Source organism: Tursiops truncatus, chromosome 5 (genome assembly GCF_011762595.2).
Source record: "Tursiops truncatus isolate mTurTru1 chromosome 5, mTurTru1.mat.Y, whole genome shotgun sequence".
NCBI lineage: Eukaryota > Metazoa > Chordata > Mammalia > Artiodactyla > Delphinidae > Tursiops > Tursiops truncatus.
The window spans coordinates 1,267,099-1,282,866 of NC_047038.1; the positions used below are offsets into that span (position 1 = coordinate 1,267,099).

Below are 15,768 nucleotides of genomic sequence, written 5' to 3' on the forward strand. Positions count from 1 at the left end.
CTTAAGTTTACCATAGGTATTATGTCTCTCTCTCTGCATGCTTTTTACCATTATAGTTTCTAACTCGTTGTTGTTTATATTTGGGAAGCAATTTCTGTAGGTCCACTTGTACCTGGTCTTCTTGCGGATCCTAGGACCAACCTTTTCTTTCAGTTTGTTCTCTTGGCTTCCCAGGCAGGCCATCCCACCATTGCCCCAAATGGTCCTTTTGCCTCTTCCTTTCCGGCTGTCACGCTTCTCCTCTGTCACACCAACCAGAGCGACCGTGGAGAGTGGTGGTGAACCGCTCATCTGGGTCCTGGGTCTCGCAGGGCTGCTCTGGGGCTCGTGCCTGGCTTGCTGTGCTTTGTTGGCTTGGGGTGGGTGACAGTCATCAGCCAGGGGGCCTAGAGGGGCCACGTGGTCTGACTGCATCTCGGAGAGATAAGGTGGAGGAAGCTGGAGGTGGATGTGGAGCAGGGCCGTCAGGAAGCTGTGTGGGCAGTAACGAGGCCTGAGCTGAGGTCGCAGACTTAAGAGGCCCAGTAAGTGGACCACGGGCCTGGCTGGAACAGGGGGTTGGAAGGGAGGAAGGGGAGAGTCAGGACGGCCCCTGCGGGGACTGGGCCCCGGTGCCGAGCTCTCTCCAGACATGTCTGAAGTGTCCTGGGACAGCCAGGGAAGCCGCCGCTGAGACCCAGAGTCGCTGGCCTGGAGCTCAGGACAGAGGTGCTGTGAGGACGCGCCACTGTTTTCCAAGGTCTCACGCTCCCTGTGCCGTCAGCCACCTTCCTTCCCCACCTTCTCCTCGCTCCCGAGAGCCCAGTGCCACCTCACCTCCTCAAGGAAGGCTTCCTGACTGCGCGGCGCCCTGGACTTCGCCCGTATGGCCTCTAGACCATCACAACTTAATTTTCGGCTGCATTGTGCTATGTCCTCTGCAGGCTCTGTGGGCGTGGCTGCCGTCTTCTCGCAGCTGTATCAACGCGTGATTGACATTCAGTTATTTGCTGAGCGGGCAACTGGATGATCATCCCAGGAGCTGGGCGTCCTTATTCCCAGTAGCCAAGGGCACAGGTGGACTTGCAGCCCAGATGGAACCAGGGGAGGGAAAAGGGCCCTGGATAAAGCCTTGGGAATCCCTTCACTGGGAGCAGAAGGTGCAGGCCCCACCCCCCATGCCTCCTCTCTTATCCCTGTGGGAGGGCGGCCTGGCTAACCGGCAAGTTGGCCAGGTGGCTCCAGCTCGGACGCGTTCGGGTCTGTCCTCCCATGTGGTGAGCCCTGCCCTTGCAGGGCAACTTCTGCCGTGTGGACTTGGGTCCAGTTTAGGGACCAGTCCATCTGACCACGGTGCAAGCTGTGCTTTCCCATCGGCTTCATCAGAATAAAGCTGGCAGTGTTTGGATTTCATTCCCTGGACATCCTTCTCAGTGGGGTTTCTCCCTAAATCCCTGCACTGTCTTGTGTCCTGAGGGACCGGACTCCGCAGATGGCTCTGGTGCCCTCTGGCATCACAGGTTAGGCCAGCAGGGGCACCGGCAGGTGGGAAGGTGAGAAGGAGGCGCCGAGTGTTCCTGCCCCTCACCTGGCTGCTGCTGCCCTGACAGCGTCTGTGACCTCATGTGACCTCCGGGCTCTGTCACCAGCTGCCCGGGGCCCTGCCGGCGCTCACCAGGCTCCGGGACTGCCTTTCTCCAAGCACTCCTGGCTGCTCGCCCAGCCACACCTCTGCAAATGGCCCCTCTTGAAATTGAAATCCTGGTGGAGGCTCTGACTATCACAGCTGTAGACGTAGGAGGCTGAGAAGGAGGTGTGGGGCACGGACTCCCTGAAACCCTAAGGGTTAAGAACCACGGCCCTAGAACCCATCCCACTGGATGTGGATCGTGCTGCTAAGGCGGCGACCCTGTGACCTCTGGCAAGTTTAACAACCTCTGTGTCAGTTTATCCAAAACATGGGGAATAACATTGTCACAGGCATTAAGTGAGATGTGCCTGAAACAACACAAGGCATATAGTAAGAATCAGCAAGAATTCGTGTTTTGTGGTTTTTTTACCGTGAAAGGGACAGAAAGCAGAGAAGAAAGAGGGAGAGAAACCTCCTGGGCACAGGCAGTCAGAACAAAGTGCAGATTCTGCTGCTTTTCCTTCTGAATCTCTATTACAGCTCCAAAGTAAGGTACTCATTGCATTACGTGTATTGAAGTCCTTTACAATTTGAGAAAACTCTCCAGGTGATTTTGTCCCAGTTTTTCCACCCTGAGGGGTGTAGTGAGACTCTGTCGCCCAAATGCTGAGACTCAGCTGTGCTGATCAGAGCTGCCCGGGGGACAGAGGCTGGGGGTGGCCCTATCCGAGCCACACAGCTCTCGGCACCTCGGCGGGGAATCAGCCACATGGCTATGGTCACCGGGCAGGCCAGGACTCTCTCCTCTTTGACAAGAAGAATAGTAATAACTCCGTCCCACTGAAGGTGGTGGCTCTTCGTCAACAGGCGTTGGCGATTTTGCTTTGTCTATTAACCTGTGCATGTCACTACTGTCCTGTCTGGGAGAATATGTAACCTTAGGAAGCTCTGAGAGGTGATAAAACACTAAACTGTTTTAAAATTGCCAGCACTTGTAGGAATATTGGTAGGAATTAAATGTGCCAGAGATCTGATCTTTTTTTTTATATAGTTTTTTTAATAGTATTTTTAAATTAATTAATTTATTTTTGGTTGCGTTAGGTCTTTGTTGCTGTGCGCGGGCTTTCTCTAGTTGCATCGAGCAGGGGCTACTCATCGTTGTGGTGCACGGGCTTCTCACTGCGGTGGCTTCTCTCGTTGCAGAGCACGGGCTCTAGGCACACGGGCTTCAGTAGTTGTGGCGTGTGGGCTTAGTTGCTCTGAGGCATGTGGGATCTTCCTGGACCAGGGATGGAACCCCTGTCCCCTGCATTGGCAGGCGGATTCTTAACCACTGCACCCAGGGAAGTCCCTGATCAACTTTTTAATAGAAGAATCCGAAAGATTAAACAATACCACTAAGGAGAAAGTGACTGGATAAGAAAAAACAAAACCAAACCTCTGAAGCAGAGCTAATCATGAGAAGAGTCCTTTGTTATAATGAATCATCATGGCAGAACTTTCTTATGGAAGCACTGCACAGGATCTAGGGAAAAATAATAATCTGTGGTCATCAAATGTTTAACAATGCGTGTATCTTGAAATCAGTGCCATAAATTGTATCCTAAAAGAGCAATAATCCAAATGATACAACATGACATCCTAATTATGTATGGTGGCTCAGTGGTTAAGAATCTGCCTGCCAGTGCAGGGGACATGGGTTCGATCCCTGGTCTGGGAAGATCCCACAGGCTGCGGAGCAACAAAGCCTGCACGCCACAACTACCGAAGCCCGTGTGCCTAGAGCCTGTGCTCTGCAACAAGAGAAGCACTGCAATGAGAAGCCCACGCACCGCAGCGGAGTAAGCCCCGCTCACAGCAACTAGAGAAAGTCCGCGTGCAGCAATGAAGACCCAATGCAGCCAAAAATATGTAAATAAAACAAATAAATTTATAAAAAAAATAAAATAAACCTCATTTGAAAATAAGTTTCCCTTCTGGGAAATGCAGTAAGACTTTTCAGTGGAGGAATGAATGAAATGTAAATTCTATTTCTCTCTTTAGTTCTGTCAATTTTTGCTTCAAGTATTGTGAAGTTCTCTTATTAGATACATTCAAATTTAGGACTGCTGTGTCTTCTTGATGAGTCAGTCTTTCATCGTTATGAAATGTTTTTATTTCTGGTCACACTCTTTGTTTTGCAGTGTTAGCATCCCATCTTGGTATTTGATTTTCATTTACCCCATTTGCATTTTGTTCTGTCTCCCTTTCATTGAATTCTTTTGGGTGAATCGCATATTTTTTAACATCCCATTTTATTGCCTCCATTGATTTTTTTAAAAATTTACTTTACTTTAAAATTTATTTTATTTATTTGGTTGCATCAGGTCTTAGCTGCAAGAGGTGGGGTCCTTAGTTGCAGCATGTGTGCTCCTTAGTTGCAGCAAGCGGGCTCCTTAGTTGTGGTATATGAACTCTTAGTTGCGGCATGCATGTGGGATCTAGTTCCCTGAGCAGGGATGGAACCCAGGCCTCCTGCACTGGGAGCATGGAGTCCACTGAGCCACCAGGGAAGCCCCTACCTCCACTGATTTTTTTAAGTTATACTTCTTTTGGTATTGTTTTAGAGGCTGCCCTAGAAATTACGGTATGCATCTTTAAGTCATCATAGTCTACCTTTAAATAATATTGTAATACTTCACAGTGTAAGAACCTGAAAATAGTATAATTCCATTTACTCCCTTTCCTATCCTTTGTACTTTTTAATGCCTTGTATTTTAGATCTATGTTACAAACTTTTTAAAAATCTTAGTCTTTTCAAGAATTCAAACTATATATAAATTATACATAGAACTATATAAAATATATATAAAATAAACTATGTAAAATAAAGATGAAAATGTTTTTTATATTTATCCTGGTATTGACCCATTCTGGTGTTCTTCATTCCTTCCTAAAGATCCAGTTTCATGAGGTATCATTTCTCTTGAGCCTGAAGAACTTCTAGTAGCATTTCTAGTAGAGCAGGTCTACTAAGACACATTCTTTCAGATTTTGTAAATCTTAAATTGTCTCTATTTTGCCTTAATTTTTGAGAGATAATTGTCTGGATCTAAAAATCTAGATTGAATGTTTCTTTCAGCACGGTAAGGATGTTTGTTCCATCGTCTTCTGGTCTCTGCCGTTTCTGTAAAAAGTCAGCTGTATTTTGTGTTGTTCTTTGTATATAATGTCTTCTTCCCTCGGGTGGCTTTCAAGGTTCTCTTTAGAATTCTGTCACACTAGCCCATGTGCAAGTAGGGTTTAGATGGTCTCTTCTTATCCCCTCTATGGCAGATTCCTCCTCCTCCTGCCACTCCACCAGGGATGAGAGAAGCCAAGGGTTTCTTCTTTTCTGTGAAGGGCTCATCACTTTCTGGAGCTCTGTAACTCAGCTGTATCCTCAGATTTCTGGTAAGTTTAGAAAAACTAATTTTGTAGTTTATTTATCTTGGTTTGATTGTTAGGGTTAGAGCAATAGTCTTATGATTTTTTATATCTTAACTAGAAATTCATCCTTTAATTTTCTCATAAATTACAACTTAAAAAAACTAAACTAGCTATGTTTCAGGACATATAATCCAGTACTTCATCACTGAGTTGTACAAGGCTTCATTAACTTCTGGGTAAGCAGGTTAGTGTTGAAGAGAATCATGTGAGTGCTCTGCGTACTCTAGGCTGACTTTTGGTGACCACCTGAGAGGGTCTCTACCTGGAAGGCCAAGAACAGCTTTGGAGGGGAGCTCTTTTGGGTTGCCACTAACGGTGATGAAAAGTCTCCTTGGGACCTTGTGGTTTAGGGTCCTGGGTCACACTGCCACATGATAGTGAAACCAAGTTCATAGGCCACATGCCCTTGAACGTTAGCACGACCTCCCCTACACCTTCCTCCTGATGCACTCAGACAGGATGTGGTATTTAAGCTCATTTTTAAGAGAGACATACCCAAATACTGACAACACAAATGGTTGCACCTTTGCTGTACAGTAAGGACAGGCTAGGCTATGCTCAGAGGCTTACAAACACAAGGGCTTATTGCTTGTTCATGCAACATGTCCAACACAGGTCAGCTGAGGCTCTGCTCCATGTCATCTGCATTCTGTGATTCAGGAGCAGAGTCTAGCCTACATCTGGAACAATGATGCTTGTCATGGCAGAGGAAGAAGAAAATACGGTTAACCATGTGTTGGCTCTTAAAATTTCTACCCATTGGTGACAAATGTCATTTCTGTTCACATGTCATTGGTAGCAAGTCACATGGCCAAGCCTGAGTCAACGGGCAAGGAAGTACACTCTTCCTCTAGGGAGGGGCAGCAAATATGCTTGAATAATAATACATTCCACCACACTCCGCCCTTCTGACCACACATATTGGCTTTCCTCCTCCTTGACAAGAGTGACAATTCCAAGTTCCATCTGATAGGGCGTCAGGATTTTGTGGTCATCTTTATATCAGGCCTTGATGGGGCTCCTCTTGATCTGGAGGCCAAGGCCAAGTCTACCTTTCACTCCACACATGTGCTATGCAACGGCGGGGCAGGGACAGGACGCCCACAATAAGCACTCCCATGCGGAAAGGGGAAGAGTGGGAGACACATGGGCGTCATTGGTCCACAGCAACTCTGAATTCTCACTGGGTAGGCGCTGAAGGGGCCCTCTCACAAAGGACCCTTGCTCAGTCCCTTGCTCACCATGGCCATTTGCTCCACTCCTGGGACTTCTTTTTCCATTATCTTTCTTGGCTACATGTAAGAGGGCACTGAAGGATTTTCTTTCCTTGGGGGAACAAGCGTATTTCCCGGACTGCTTCTTGGCTGTAGAATACGTGGGGCCCCAGGTTTGTAATCACAGTCTCCTTTGGCCCAGACTGGAGGTTCTTTGGTAAGTACCGTGCTCAGAAACACAGTAAGTCCTATTTAACTCCAGTCAGCTCCACGTGCCAACAGACGTTCCCACAATTCGCTTAGAGATGCATCCTCTCTCCAGACTCCACCGCAGGTGCCTGCAGCTTATCAGGAACGTGGGGGGAAGCTAGCATTAGTCTCTTCGTTCAGCGCTGCGTTGTCTAACTGTAAGGATTTATGGGTGCCACCTTCTTTCAGAGATGTTAACAGTAGGCATCAAAGCCATACCTTTCATTTGTTAAAGCAGTGTTTTAACTGGCCTTTGTTGTTCAAAGCCCTCTGCAGATTCATCTTTTACTGGTTGGAGATGAGAATCATTTCTATATTCAAATATGTAAAACTCCAATTTTCTGTAATCTTCTTATGTCTTCTCATTCCTACTTGTACACTGGCCAGTTCTTTTCTGAGTTTTTTCTTATGGTACCTTGTCACAGGCAGACAACAGCAACCAAAGCATGTTCTAGCATTCTGCTGGCCCACTCTGCCCCAAACCTCAGCTCATTAGGGTATTATTTGCTTCACAAGTTATCCCAGGTGACAGTCTTGCCAAACGTCATACCATTTACCAAGTGCCATCCTCCAGCCTCCAATAAACATCTCGCTGCCTGCCGCCTGGCCCCAAAGCCAGTGCCACGCGTTTCAGGATTCATTACAGCAGCCTCTTAGTCCTGGCACCCAGTCCTGTAGATGCTATGATAGGTCAAGTTATGCTGCCAGAATAAATCACTCTGAAACCTTACTGCCTACAGCAAGAATACTTTATTTCTCTTCTTCACCACCTTTCCATCACATTCTGGTCCACCATTTATAATGCAGGATGATCGAGCAGCCTCTGTCAATTTTGCCAAAATAGAGACAAAAGAGATCAAGAGGAACCGTGTGCAGTTGCTTAAAGCCCCAGCTTAGGCATGACCCTTGTCACTTTTGCTTACGTTTTGTTAGCCAGAACAAGTCACACGCCCAAGTCTGACATCTAACAGGTAGGGAAGCACCATCTTCCCCCAGAGAAGGAGAGAGGCCCACAAGACTATCTACCACACCTGCCTTACGAGAGAATATCTCAGAAAAGCACTCAAGAAAAGCCTTAAGCAGAAGAAAGACTAATATATTCTGCAGTGAAAAATTATTTTTTAAGTTTCAGTCTGAAAATGTTGAGTTGAACGTACAACCGATAAGAAATGCTTTTTTATTTGCCTTGTAGAACTTTTAGGAAACCACCTAATCAGGCACATGTGTGGTGATTACTGTGAAGGAAGCCACCTCCGTGCAGAATGGTTGTGTCTTCCGAGCTCAGGTGAAAACACTGGAGCTGGAGGAGGCAGCTCTGACCCGGCTCAGACGTGCACCCCTGGGCAGGGCCCCGCTCTCTGGGTCAGACTTTCATCAGTCACATCATAGCTTTACAGATGATCTCCAAGACCTCTTCCAAGTCTCCATTTTTATACATGATCTACATATTCTTGAAGGTTTTTTTAAGAAAATTGTTATTCTTTGAAAATGTTACTAAATATTTCAGAGTACATCTAATTGCCTTTTTGCTTTTTGTGTTTCAAACAATAAGGCATTTACATGAAATAAACATTTTTAAGAGTGCATTTGCTGCTGTTTCACCATGTGCTATTCTAGTCCTCTGTTTGGAACATAAAAATCATTTCCAAAGCAACTGATTATAGTATAAGTCACAAGTGTTGGATTACTACTGCTGGTAGGAAATTAGAAGCGACCACCATGCAAATACTAGAAGCTTCTTATTTTTGAAGTTCTCCCCAAAACCACCACAAGATAAAAAAATGCAGGAAAGACATATACAATATCCAATGCAGAAATGAACTTCCCAAGCTGGCTTTGTGAGTGATCAGCTTAACACGAATCTGAAGAGAATTATTTTCTGCCTGGACTTTATACCTTTCCCGACAATCAGTTGTGCGTGTTTGTGTGGATCTATTTCTGGTTCTCTTTTCTGTTCCATTGGTCTATGTGTCTGTTCCTCTGCCAACACCACAGTCTCTTGATTACTCTGTATTTTTTCCTAAAGATTTTCTTGATGTGGACCATTTTTAAAATCTTTATTGAATTTGTTGCAATATTGCTTCTGTTTTATGTTTTGGATTTTTGGCCCTGAGGCATGTAAGATCTTATCTCCCCAACCAGGGATTGAACCTGCACCCCCTACATTGGAAGGCGATGTCTTAACCACTGCACCGCCAGCGAAGTTCCCAATTGCTGTGTACTAAGTCTTAATATCAGGTGTGATTCCTCCCACTTTCTTCTTTGTCAAGATTGTTTTAGGTATTCTAGGGCCTGTGCCTTTTCATTTAAATTTTAGAATGAGCTTGTCTATGTCTACAGAATTTGCCTGGGCTTTAATAGGGACTGCATTAAACTCATGGATCAATTTAGGGAGAAGTGACATATTTACTACGTTGTGTCTGCCATTCCACGAACACAGTATGCCACTCCATTTATCAGATCTTCTTTGATTCCTTTCATCAGCATTTTGTAGTTTTAGACATACAGATACTATACATATTTTGTTAACTGAATACTTAAGTATTCCATTATCTTTGGAGTGAATGTAAATGGCACTGCATTTTTTATTTCGATTTCTGCATGTTTGTTGTTAGTTTATAGAAATGCAATTCGCTTTTGTGTATTGATACTGTGTCTTGCAACCTTGCTAAACTCACTTACTAGTTTTAGGAGTTAAAAAATGTTTTTTCTTATACATACTTTGAGACTTTCTATATAGACAATCATATCATCTATAAATAGAGGCAGTGTTATTTCTTCCTTTCCAATTTATACACCATTTATTTCTCTTCCTGGCCTTATTTAGTGGGCAGAACTTCAATATTCAATATTAATAAGTTGTTACTGATCTTAGGGGGAAAGCATTTAGCCTTTTACCATTAAATATGCTGTTAGCTGTAGGTTTTTTGCAGATGTTCTTTATCAAGTTGGGGTTGCTCCCCTTTATTTCTAAATTCCTGAGAATTTTTATCATGAATGGGCGTTGGATTTTGTCAAATGCTTTGTCTAGGTCAACGGATAAAATCATATTATTTTTATTCTTTAGCTTGACTACATGGTGGACTACACTGATTTTTGAGTGTTAAACCAGCCTTGCGTACCTGGAATAAATCCTACTTGGACATGGCGTATAATTATACCCATACAACATTTTAAGATGTTGTTGGATTTCGTTTGCTAATATTTTGCTGAGGGTTTTTACATCTAAATTTGGGAGTGATATTGGTCTGCATGGGATTGTGTTTTATTTTGTTTTTAGTCTTTGTCTGGTTTTGGTATCAGGGTAATACTGGCTTCACAGTATGATTGGGAAGTGTTCCTTCTTCTATTTTCTGGAAGAGGTTGTATACAACTGGTGTTAATTCTTTAAATGTTTGGTAAAATACTCCATGGAAGGCATTTGGCCCTGCAGATTTCCTTCTCAGGAGATTTTAAACTAAACATTCAATTTCTTTAACGTTTATAGGACTATTCAGGTTATCTATTTCATCATAGTTGGGTTTTGATACTTTGTGGTTTTCAAGAAATTGATCCATTTCTTCTAAATTGTTGAATTTTTGAGCATAAAGTTGTTCATAGTGTTCCCTTATTATCCTTCTGATGTCTGCAGAATCTGTACTAATATCCTCTGTTCTATTCCTGATATTGGTGCTTTGTGTCTTCTCTATTTTTATTTTTTTCAGTCTTGCTAGAGTTTATTAATTTTATTGATTTTTTTTTGAAGAACCAACTTTTGTTTCATTGATTTTTGCTATTGCTTTCTCTTTTCAATTTCATAGGTTTCTGCTCTTATCTTTACTATTTCCTTCCTTCTTCCTCCTTAATCATCTTTTTCAGGTTTCTTGAGACAGAAAGTTTGATGATTTATCTGAGATCTTTCCTCATTTCTGATGTAAGCACCAGTGCTGCACACTTCCCTCTTGGCACTGCTTTAGTTGCATCCTTTGCCTGATACTTTGACAAAAATATTTTTCTGTAACACTTGGTCAGCAACAGCCAGAGTAGCTTTGGGCCCATTGAACAAAAAACACGCTTAGTGATCTATGTACAAGCACTCACCTTGAATCACAGATAGATTCTTTCACATTGTCAAGGAGAATATCTATAGCACCCTTCCACCAAAGCACTAAGATGGCAACAAAGCTCATATGTGAAACAAATAAGCAAAATACTCTTCCTTCCTAGGTAGAAACAATCTTCTAAGACTTTCCACGCCTCGGGAGAGAGGGCAGGGGTATTATTAAATCTATCACATGCCTTAAAAATTCTATGTTATCTTACATCCTAACTGGACAGGAACTGAAACAGAAGAGAGACCATCTTCTGGTAGGAAGTACGCAGAGAAAGCTGGGGTGAGCAACACACCCAGGTGCACTTGTGTAAAGGTGTAGAGGAGGGAAAGAGACAAAGACAGAGAATAAGAAAAGATGCTCAACGTCGGCAGTCATCAGGGAAGTGCAAATCAAACAACAAAGCTGCCACGTCACACCCACTGGGATGGCTAGAATCGAAAGGACACAGGATAAAAAGTATTGGCAAGAAGGTGGAGAAATTGGAAACCCATACACTGCTTGTGGGGTGTAAAATGGTGTAGTTATTTTGGAAACTGTTTCGGCAATTCCTCAAAAAATTAAATATAGTTGCCACTATTGTGACGTGAATTGTACATTTTAAAATGGTTAAGATGGTAAATTTTATGTTATGTTATTTTACCACAATTTTAAAAAGTTAAACATAGAATTACCATATGACCCAAAAATCTTCTCCTAGGTATCTACCCAAGAGAAATGAAACCATATTTCCACACAAAGACTTGTACATGAATGTTCACAGCGGTATTATTCATAACAGCCAAAAGGTGGAAACAACCCAAATACCCATTAACTGATGAATGGATAAATAAGTGGAATATTATTTTTTTGTTTATACTGAAATATACAGAACACATTATTCCATACAATGGAATATTATTTGGCCATGAAAAGGAATGAAGTATTGATACATGCTACGGCATGGATGAACCTTGAAAACATTATGTTCAGTGAAAGAAGACAGTCACAAAAGGCCATGTGCTGTATGATCCCATTAATGTGAAGCGCCCAGAATAGACAAATGTATAGAGACAAAATAGATTAGTAGTTTCCGGGCGGGAGGGAAGGCTGGGGAATGATAGCGACTGGGTGTGGGGTTTCTCTTTAGGGTAATGGAAATGTTCTGGAATTAGACAGTGATGATGGTTGCAAAACCTTGTGAATGTACTAAAACCCACTGAATTGTACACTTTGAAAGGCTGAATTTTATGGTCTGTGAATTATATCTCAGTTTTAAGAAGAATAAACGGTGCGTACCAAGGAGAAGGGAGGAGCCGCGGGAGCAGCTGGGAGCAGCTCCCTGGGAGCGGCGGGCGGGGCGAAAGCACCGGGACCTGGCGGCACCGTGTCAACCCAAGCTGAGAGCTGCTGAGCGGCGGGCGGGGCGAAAGCACCGGGACCTGGCGGCACCGCGTCAACCCAAGCTGAGAGCTGCTGAGCTGGGGGGTGGGCAGGGAGGGGCAGGCAGGGTCTGAGCCTGCTCTTGCTGGCTTTGGACCTCGGGACCAAATGCACCCTGAAGAAAGGCATTCATGGCCTTAGATGGGAGGAGTTCCAGGCTTCAAACCGAAAGAAGAAAAGCCTAATAGGCAAAATGAAAGTTTACTCAAAAAAGCAAGGATGAGGCGGCAGTGAGAAAGCATAGCATTGTGCAGACTTGTTTTGTACCCAAACAGCAAGTGAGGGCTTCAGTGGGGCTGAAGATACGACTGCCACTCAGGTTGCCAGGCCCTGGGCTTTGTCCTGAGTGACACTCATCTGGAGGGCGTGCGTGCCTTTCACGTTTGATTTTTCCATATTTCTATTATATTCGTTCGCAATGGACTTCCTTTCTAGTGGTGAAGAATTACCACTTCTTTCATAATTAGGAAACTCTTGGCATCCTTGTTACCTACTCTTCTTTTCACAGAGATTAACTACTAGAGAAAAGTATAATTTCTTTCTTATGAAAATAGGTTTGGAACAACTTCAGGCTTTTAAAATCGTGTCAGCATTCCTGCGGATCTGATACTATTATGAGCTCATATATCTTACCACTGTGAAGTCAGGGTGGAAAATACATCATCTCTTTCAGATTCCTGGAATAACTTCAAAAGTTCTGGATCCCCAGATAAGTGTGCAAGAATGCGCAATTCAATCTGTGAAAAGTCTGTTAGATAGAGCTCTGCATTAATTCAGAATCTAGGAACAATGCCCCTCATTGTTGCTACCCACCCCCAGGGGACCCTCAATCTTCCCTCCCCACTGAGGAATCAAGGTCAACGTGCCCACCTCTCATATGCCAGGGTCCTTAGGCCTCGGGTCTACTGGCCATCCCTGGGTCTAAAAGTCCCGAGACCTCTTCTGCAAGACTGCCCATGCCTCCAGGGTGGGCTGTATTGATTCATCAGTTCATTGGAACATCAGAATTTAAAAGGCCTGCTGTGCGCCAGGCTGTGTGCTTGGGGTATGCTAGTGAACAAAACGGGCAACAATCCCTTCCTGCGTAGAACTTACACTTGAGGGGAGGGAGGCAATTCGAATTACTCAGCCTGTTAGAAGGTGAGAGATGAAGTGGCACAGATCCATCAAGAGAAGGAGCTTCTGGAGTCAGTGTGTGTAGAGGGAGCTGCTGTAAAGTGTCATCAAGAAAGTGACCTTCCAGCAGAGGTATGAGGTGGAGGAGGGAGCGGGACCTCATCTGGGGAGGGGGGTCCATGCAGGCCCGAGGTGGAGCTGGCTGGTTGCTGGGGGACAGCACAGGGACCAGCAGGACTGCAGCAAGGGAGCAGGGCAAAGCGCCACGGGTGATGGGGACAGAGAGGAGAAAGGGGGGCAGACTGAGCGGGACCAGGCAGAGGAACTTGGGATCTAGTCATGGTAAAGTGAAGGGACCCAGGAAGCAGAGCTGCTCTCACTGTGCATAAGAAATCTTTGCTTCATATAAATATTTGCCAGGACTTATTTTAAAGAATGAGTTCTGTAAGCACCTTTGGATTATTCAATTTCTAAATATTTGAACTGTATGAAACGCATAACATGGGATCCAGTGACACGGTGTCTCTACCATGGCCCGCACATACCTGCTGCTAGGAAGGTGTGGCCTTCGGATGAAACAAACATGGCCCTCGGGGAGATGGTAAGGAGTTCGTCTTTACCTGAATCATATTTCAAGAGCACTCGGTGAATTTGGTCATGAGCTGACTCATAGCTATTCCTCATACAAAGTTATTTTAACATCATTCTAAAGTCAGAAGAGTCTAGATTTCTGATTTTTCTTAATATTTTTAATGTAATTTTAAAACATCATAAGACTACTGAAAGTAAACTACATTTTCTGCTGTTAAAGTCTCCTGTTCTGTGCAGAATTCTTAATGAAGAAAAGGTCAAACATTGCAGTAAGAGCCGCCGAGAGACCCTCTGGCCTCTCCGCTGAGAAGATCTCCTTTGTGGAAGCACAAATTCTAAGATTTCCCCGCTGAGTGCATTTTACAGGGGCTGGAGGAGGCGGAGCTGCTGCTCACCTCCCATGAGTTGTGTTCACGCACGATTGTGTGTACTTTAAAGAGGACTGCTCATCGCGCTTCATTGTTTGGCCCTGACCTTCCGGAAGCAGCAGTTCCCAAAGCAAAGGGGGCAGGAGTTTACTGGGAATGGGCCACAGAGCCCTACTTTGCTCAGATTTGACCTTTTTCTTCTTTAGAAATGTAACCATCAGCAGTACAGTGGAAGAGCTTAAGAGAAAGAAGAGTGTTACTATGCTTTCATAAACATTTCCAGTAATTTTCAGACTTTAATAAAAGCCAGTTCTATTGTATGTCTGTTTGTTTTTTCTTTGTTGGGAAGTTGGTGGGGGAGAGATAGTAGGAGGGGAGCTACTTCCCTTGTATACTTATCATGTATTTTAACTTATAAAGTGCTAAAGGGGAGGTACCATATCACTTTAGCTGTGTTTTATTTTTCAATGTATATTTAAATCCTGGTCATGCAAATACAGAGGAGAACTTCAGGAAAGAAAAGCAGTTAGTTACACAGAAAAACAATTACAACATCTCTAGGTTTTTAGAAAATGTTACCCAAGACTTCTGCAAAGTAGAAAGAAATGTGTTACCTTGAAAATTTTGAGGTCTAGTTATTTGAATTGGGTGCTTGGAGATGCCTTGGATATTCTGTGAATAATAAGAGGGAAATTGCTTTAGTTGAAATATCTTCTCTTAAATTAATCTGTACTATTTAACGGTATTTAAAATGTGTCACATTTTATTAAACATTAACAAAATAACTAATGCCAATGTACTATGCATAAGTGTATTGACACTTAATACAACTAATACTGAAACATAATTTTGGTGGGTATAGCACTAGGTATTATCAGCAAATATGAGAACAATTCTTTTTGACTTTAGCCTGTGTGACCCTTATCATAATTATATACAGTAATTCTTTCATCAGCAGCCTGAATTATGAACTTAGTTACCTTTAAAATTCCTACCATAGTACGCTAGTGTAGATTTCTGTGGAATCTGTACACCGTACTTTCCTTTAAAAAGCTATTTTAAGATGAGTATTTGGGTCTCTCCACTCTAACCAAGGCTATTGCTCTTGGCACTTGGCACCAGCCTTGGTCTTAGTGCTTGCTGACTGACTGTACCAGATCTACACGATCCCTACCAGAAAAAAAAAAGAGGATGAAATACTTCCTAACTCATTTTATGAGGTCAATAATATCCTAATAAAACCAGACATGACATTTCAAGAAAAGAAAACTACAGACCCATATCCTGCATGAATATACAAAGATCCTAAACAAAATATCAGCAAATCAAATCCAACAACAGGACAATCCGTCATGACGAAGTGGGGTTAATCCCCCAAACCCCAGCCTTGGCTGGTTCAACATTTGAAAATCTATCAATGTCATCAGCATATTAATAGATTAGAGAAGAAAAGTCACATGATCATCTTGATAGATGCACAAAAAGCATCTGACAAATTAAATATCCATTCGTGACAAAAACTACTTTCAGCAAACTGGGAACAGAAGGGACCCCTTTAACATGGTAAGCAGAGCCTGTGACAAAACCTAAAGCTAACATCATCCTGATGGCGGAAAACTCAGTGCATTCTCCTCAAGATC

The 15,768-nt window shown here is 43.5% G+C and overlaps 1 protein-coding gene across 2 annotated transcripts in view; it reads right to left on the reverse strand.

Annotated features, from left to right (window-relative positions):
• POLN (DNA polymerase nu) overlaps positions 1–15,768 on the reverse strand; it is a 172,843-nt gene that overhangs the window by 47,953 nt on the left and 109,122 nt on the right. For both annotated transcript variants that reach the window (XM_033856528.2, XM_073804755.1), the window contains 3 exons: positions 14,743–14,800; positions 13,715–13,789; positions 12,687–12,801 (listed from right to left, as the gene is read on the reverse strand). In XM_033856528.2, the coding sequence (XP_033712419.1) occupies positions 12,687–12,801; positions 13,715–13,789; positions 14,743–14,800 (248 nt within the window). The remainder of the gene's footprint in view (positions 1–12,686; positions 12,802–13,714; positions 13,790–14,742; positions 14,801–15,768) is intronic.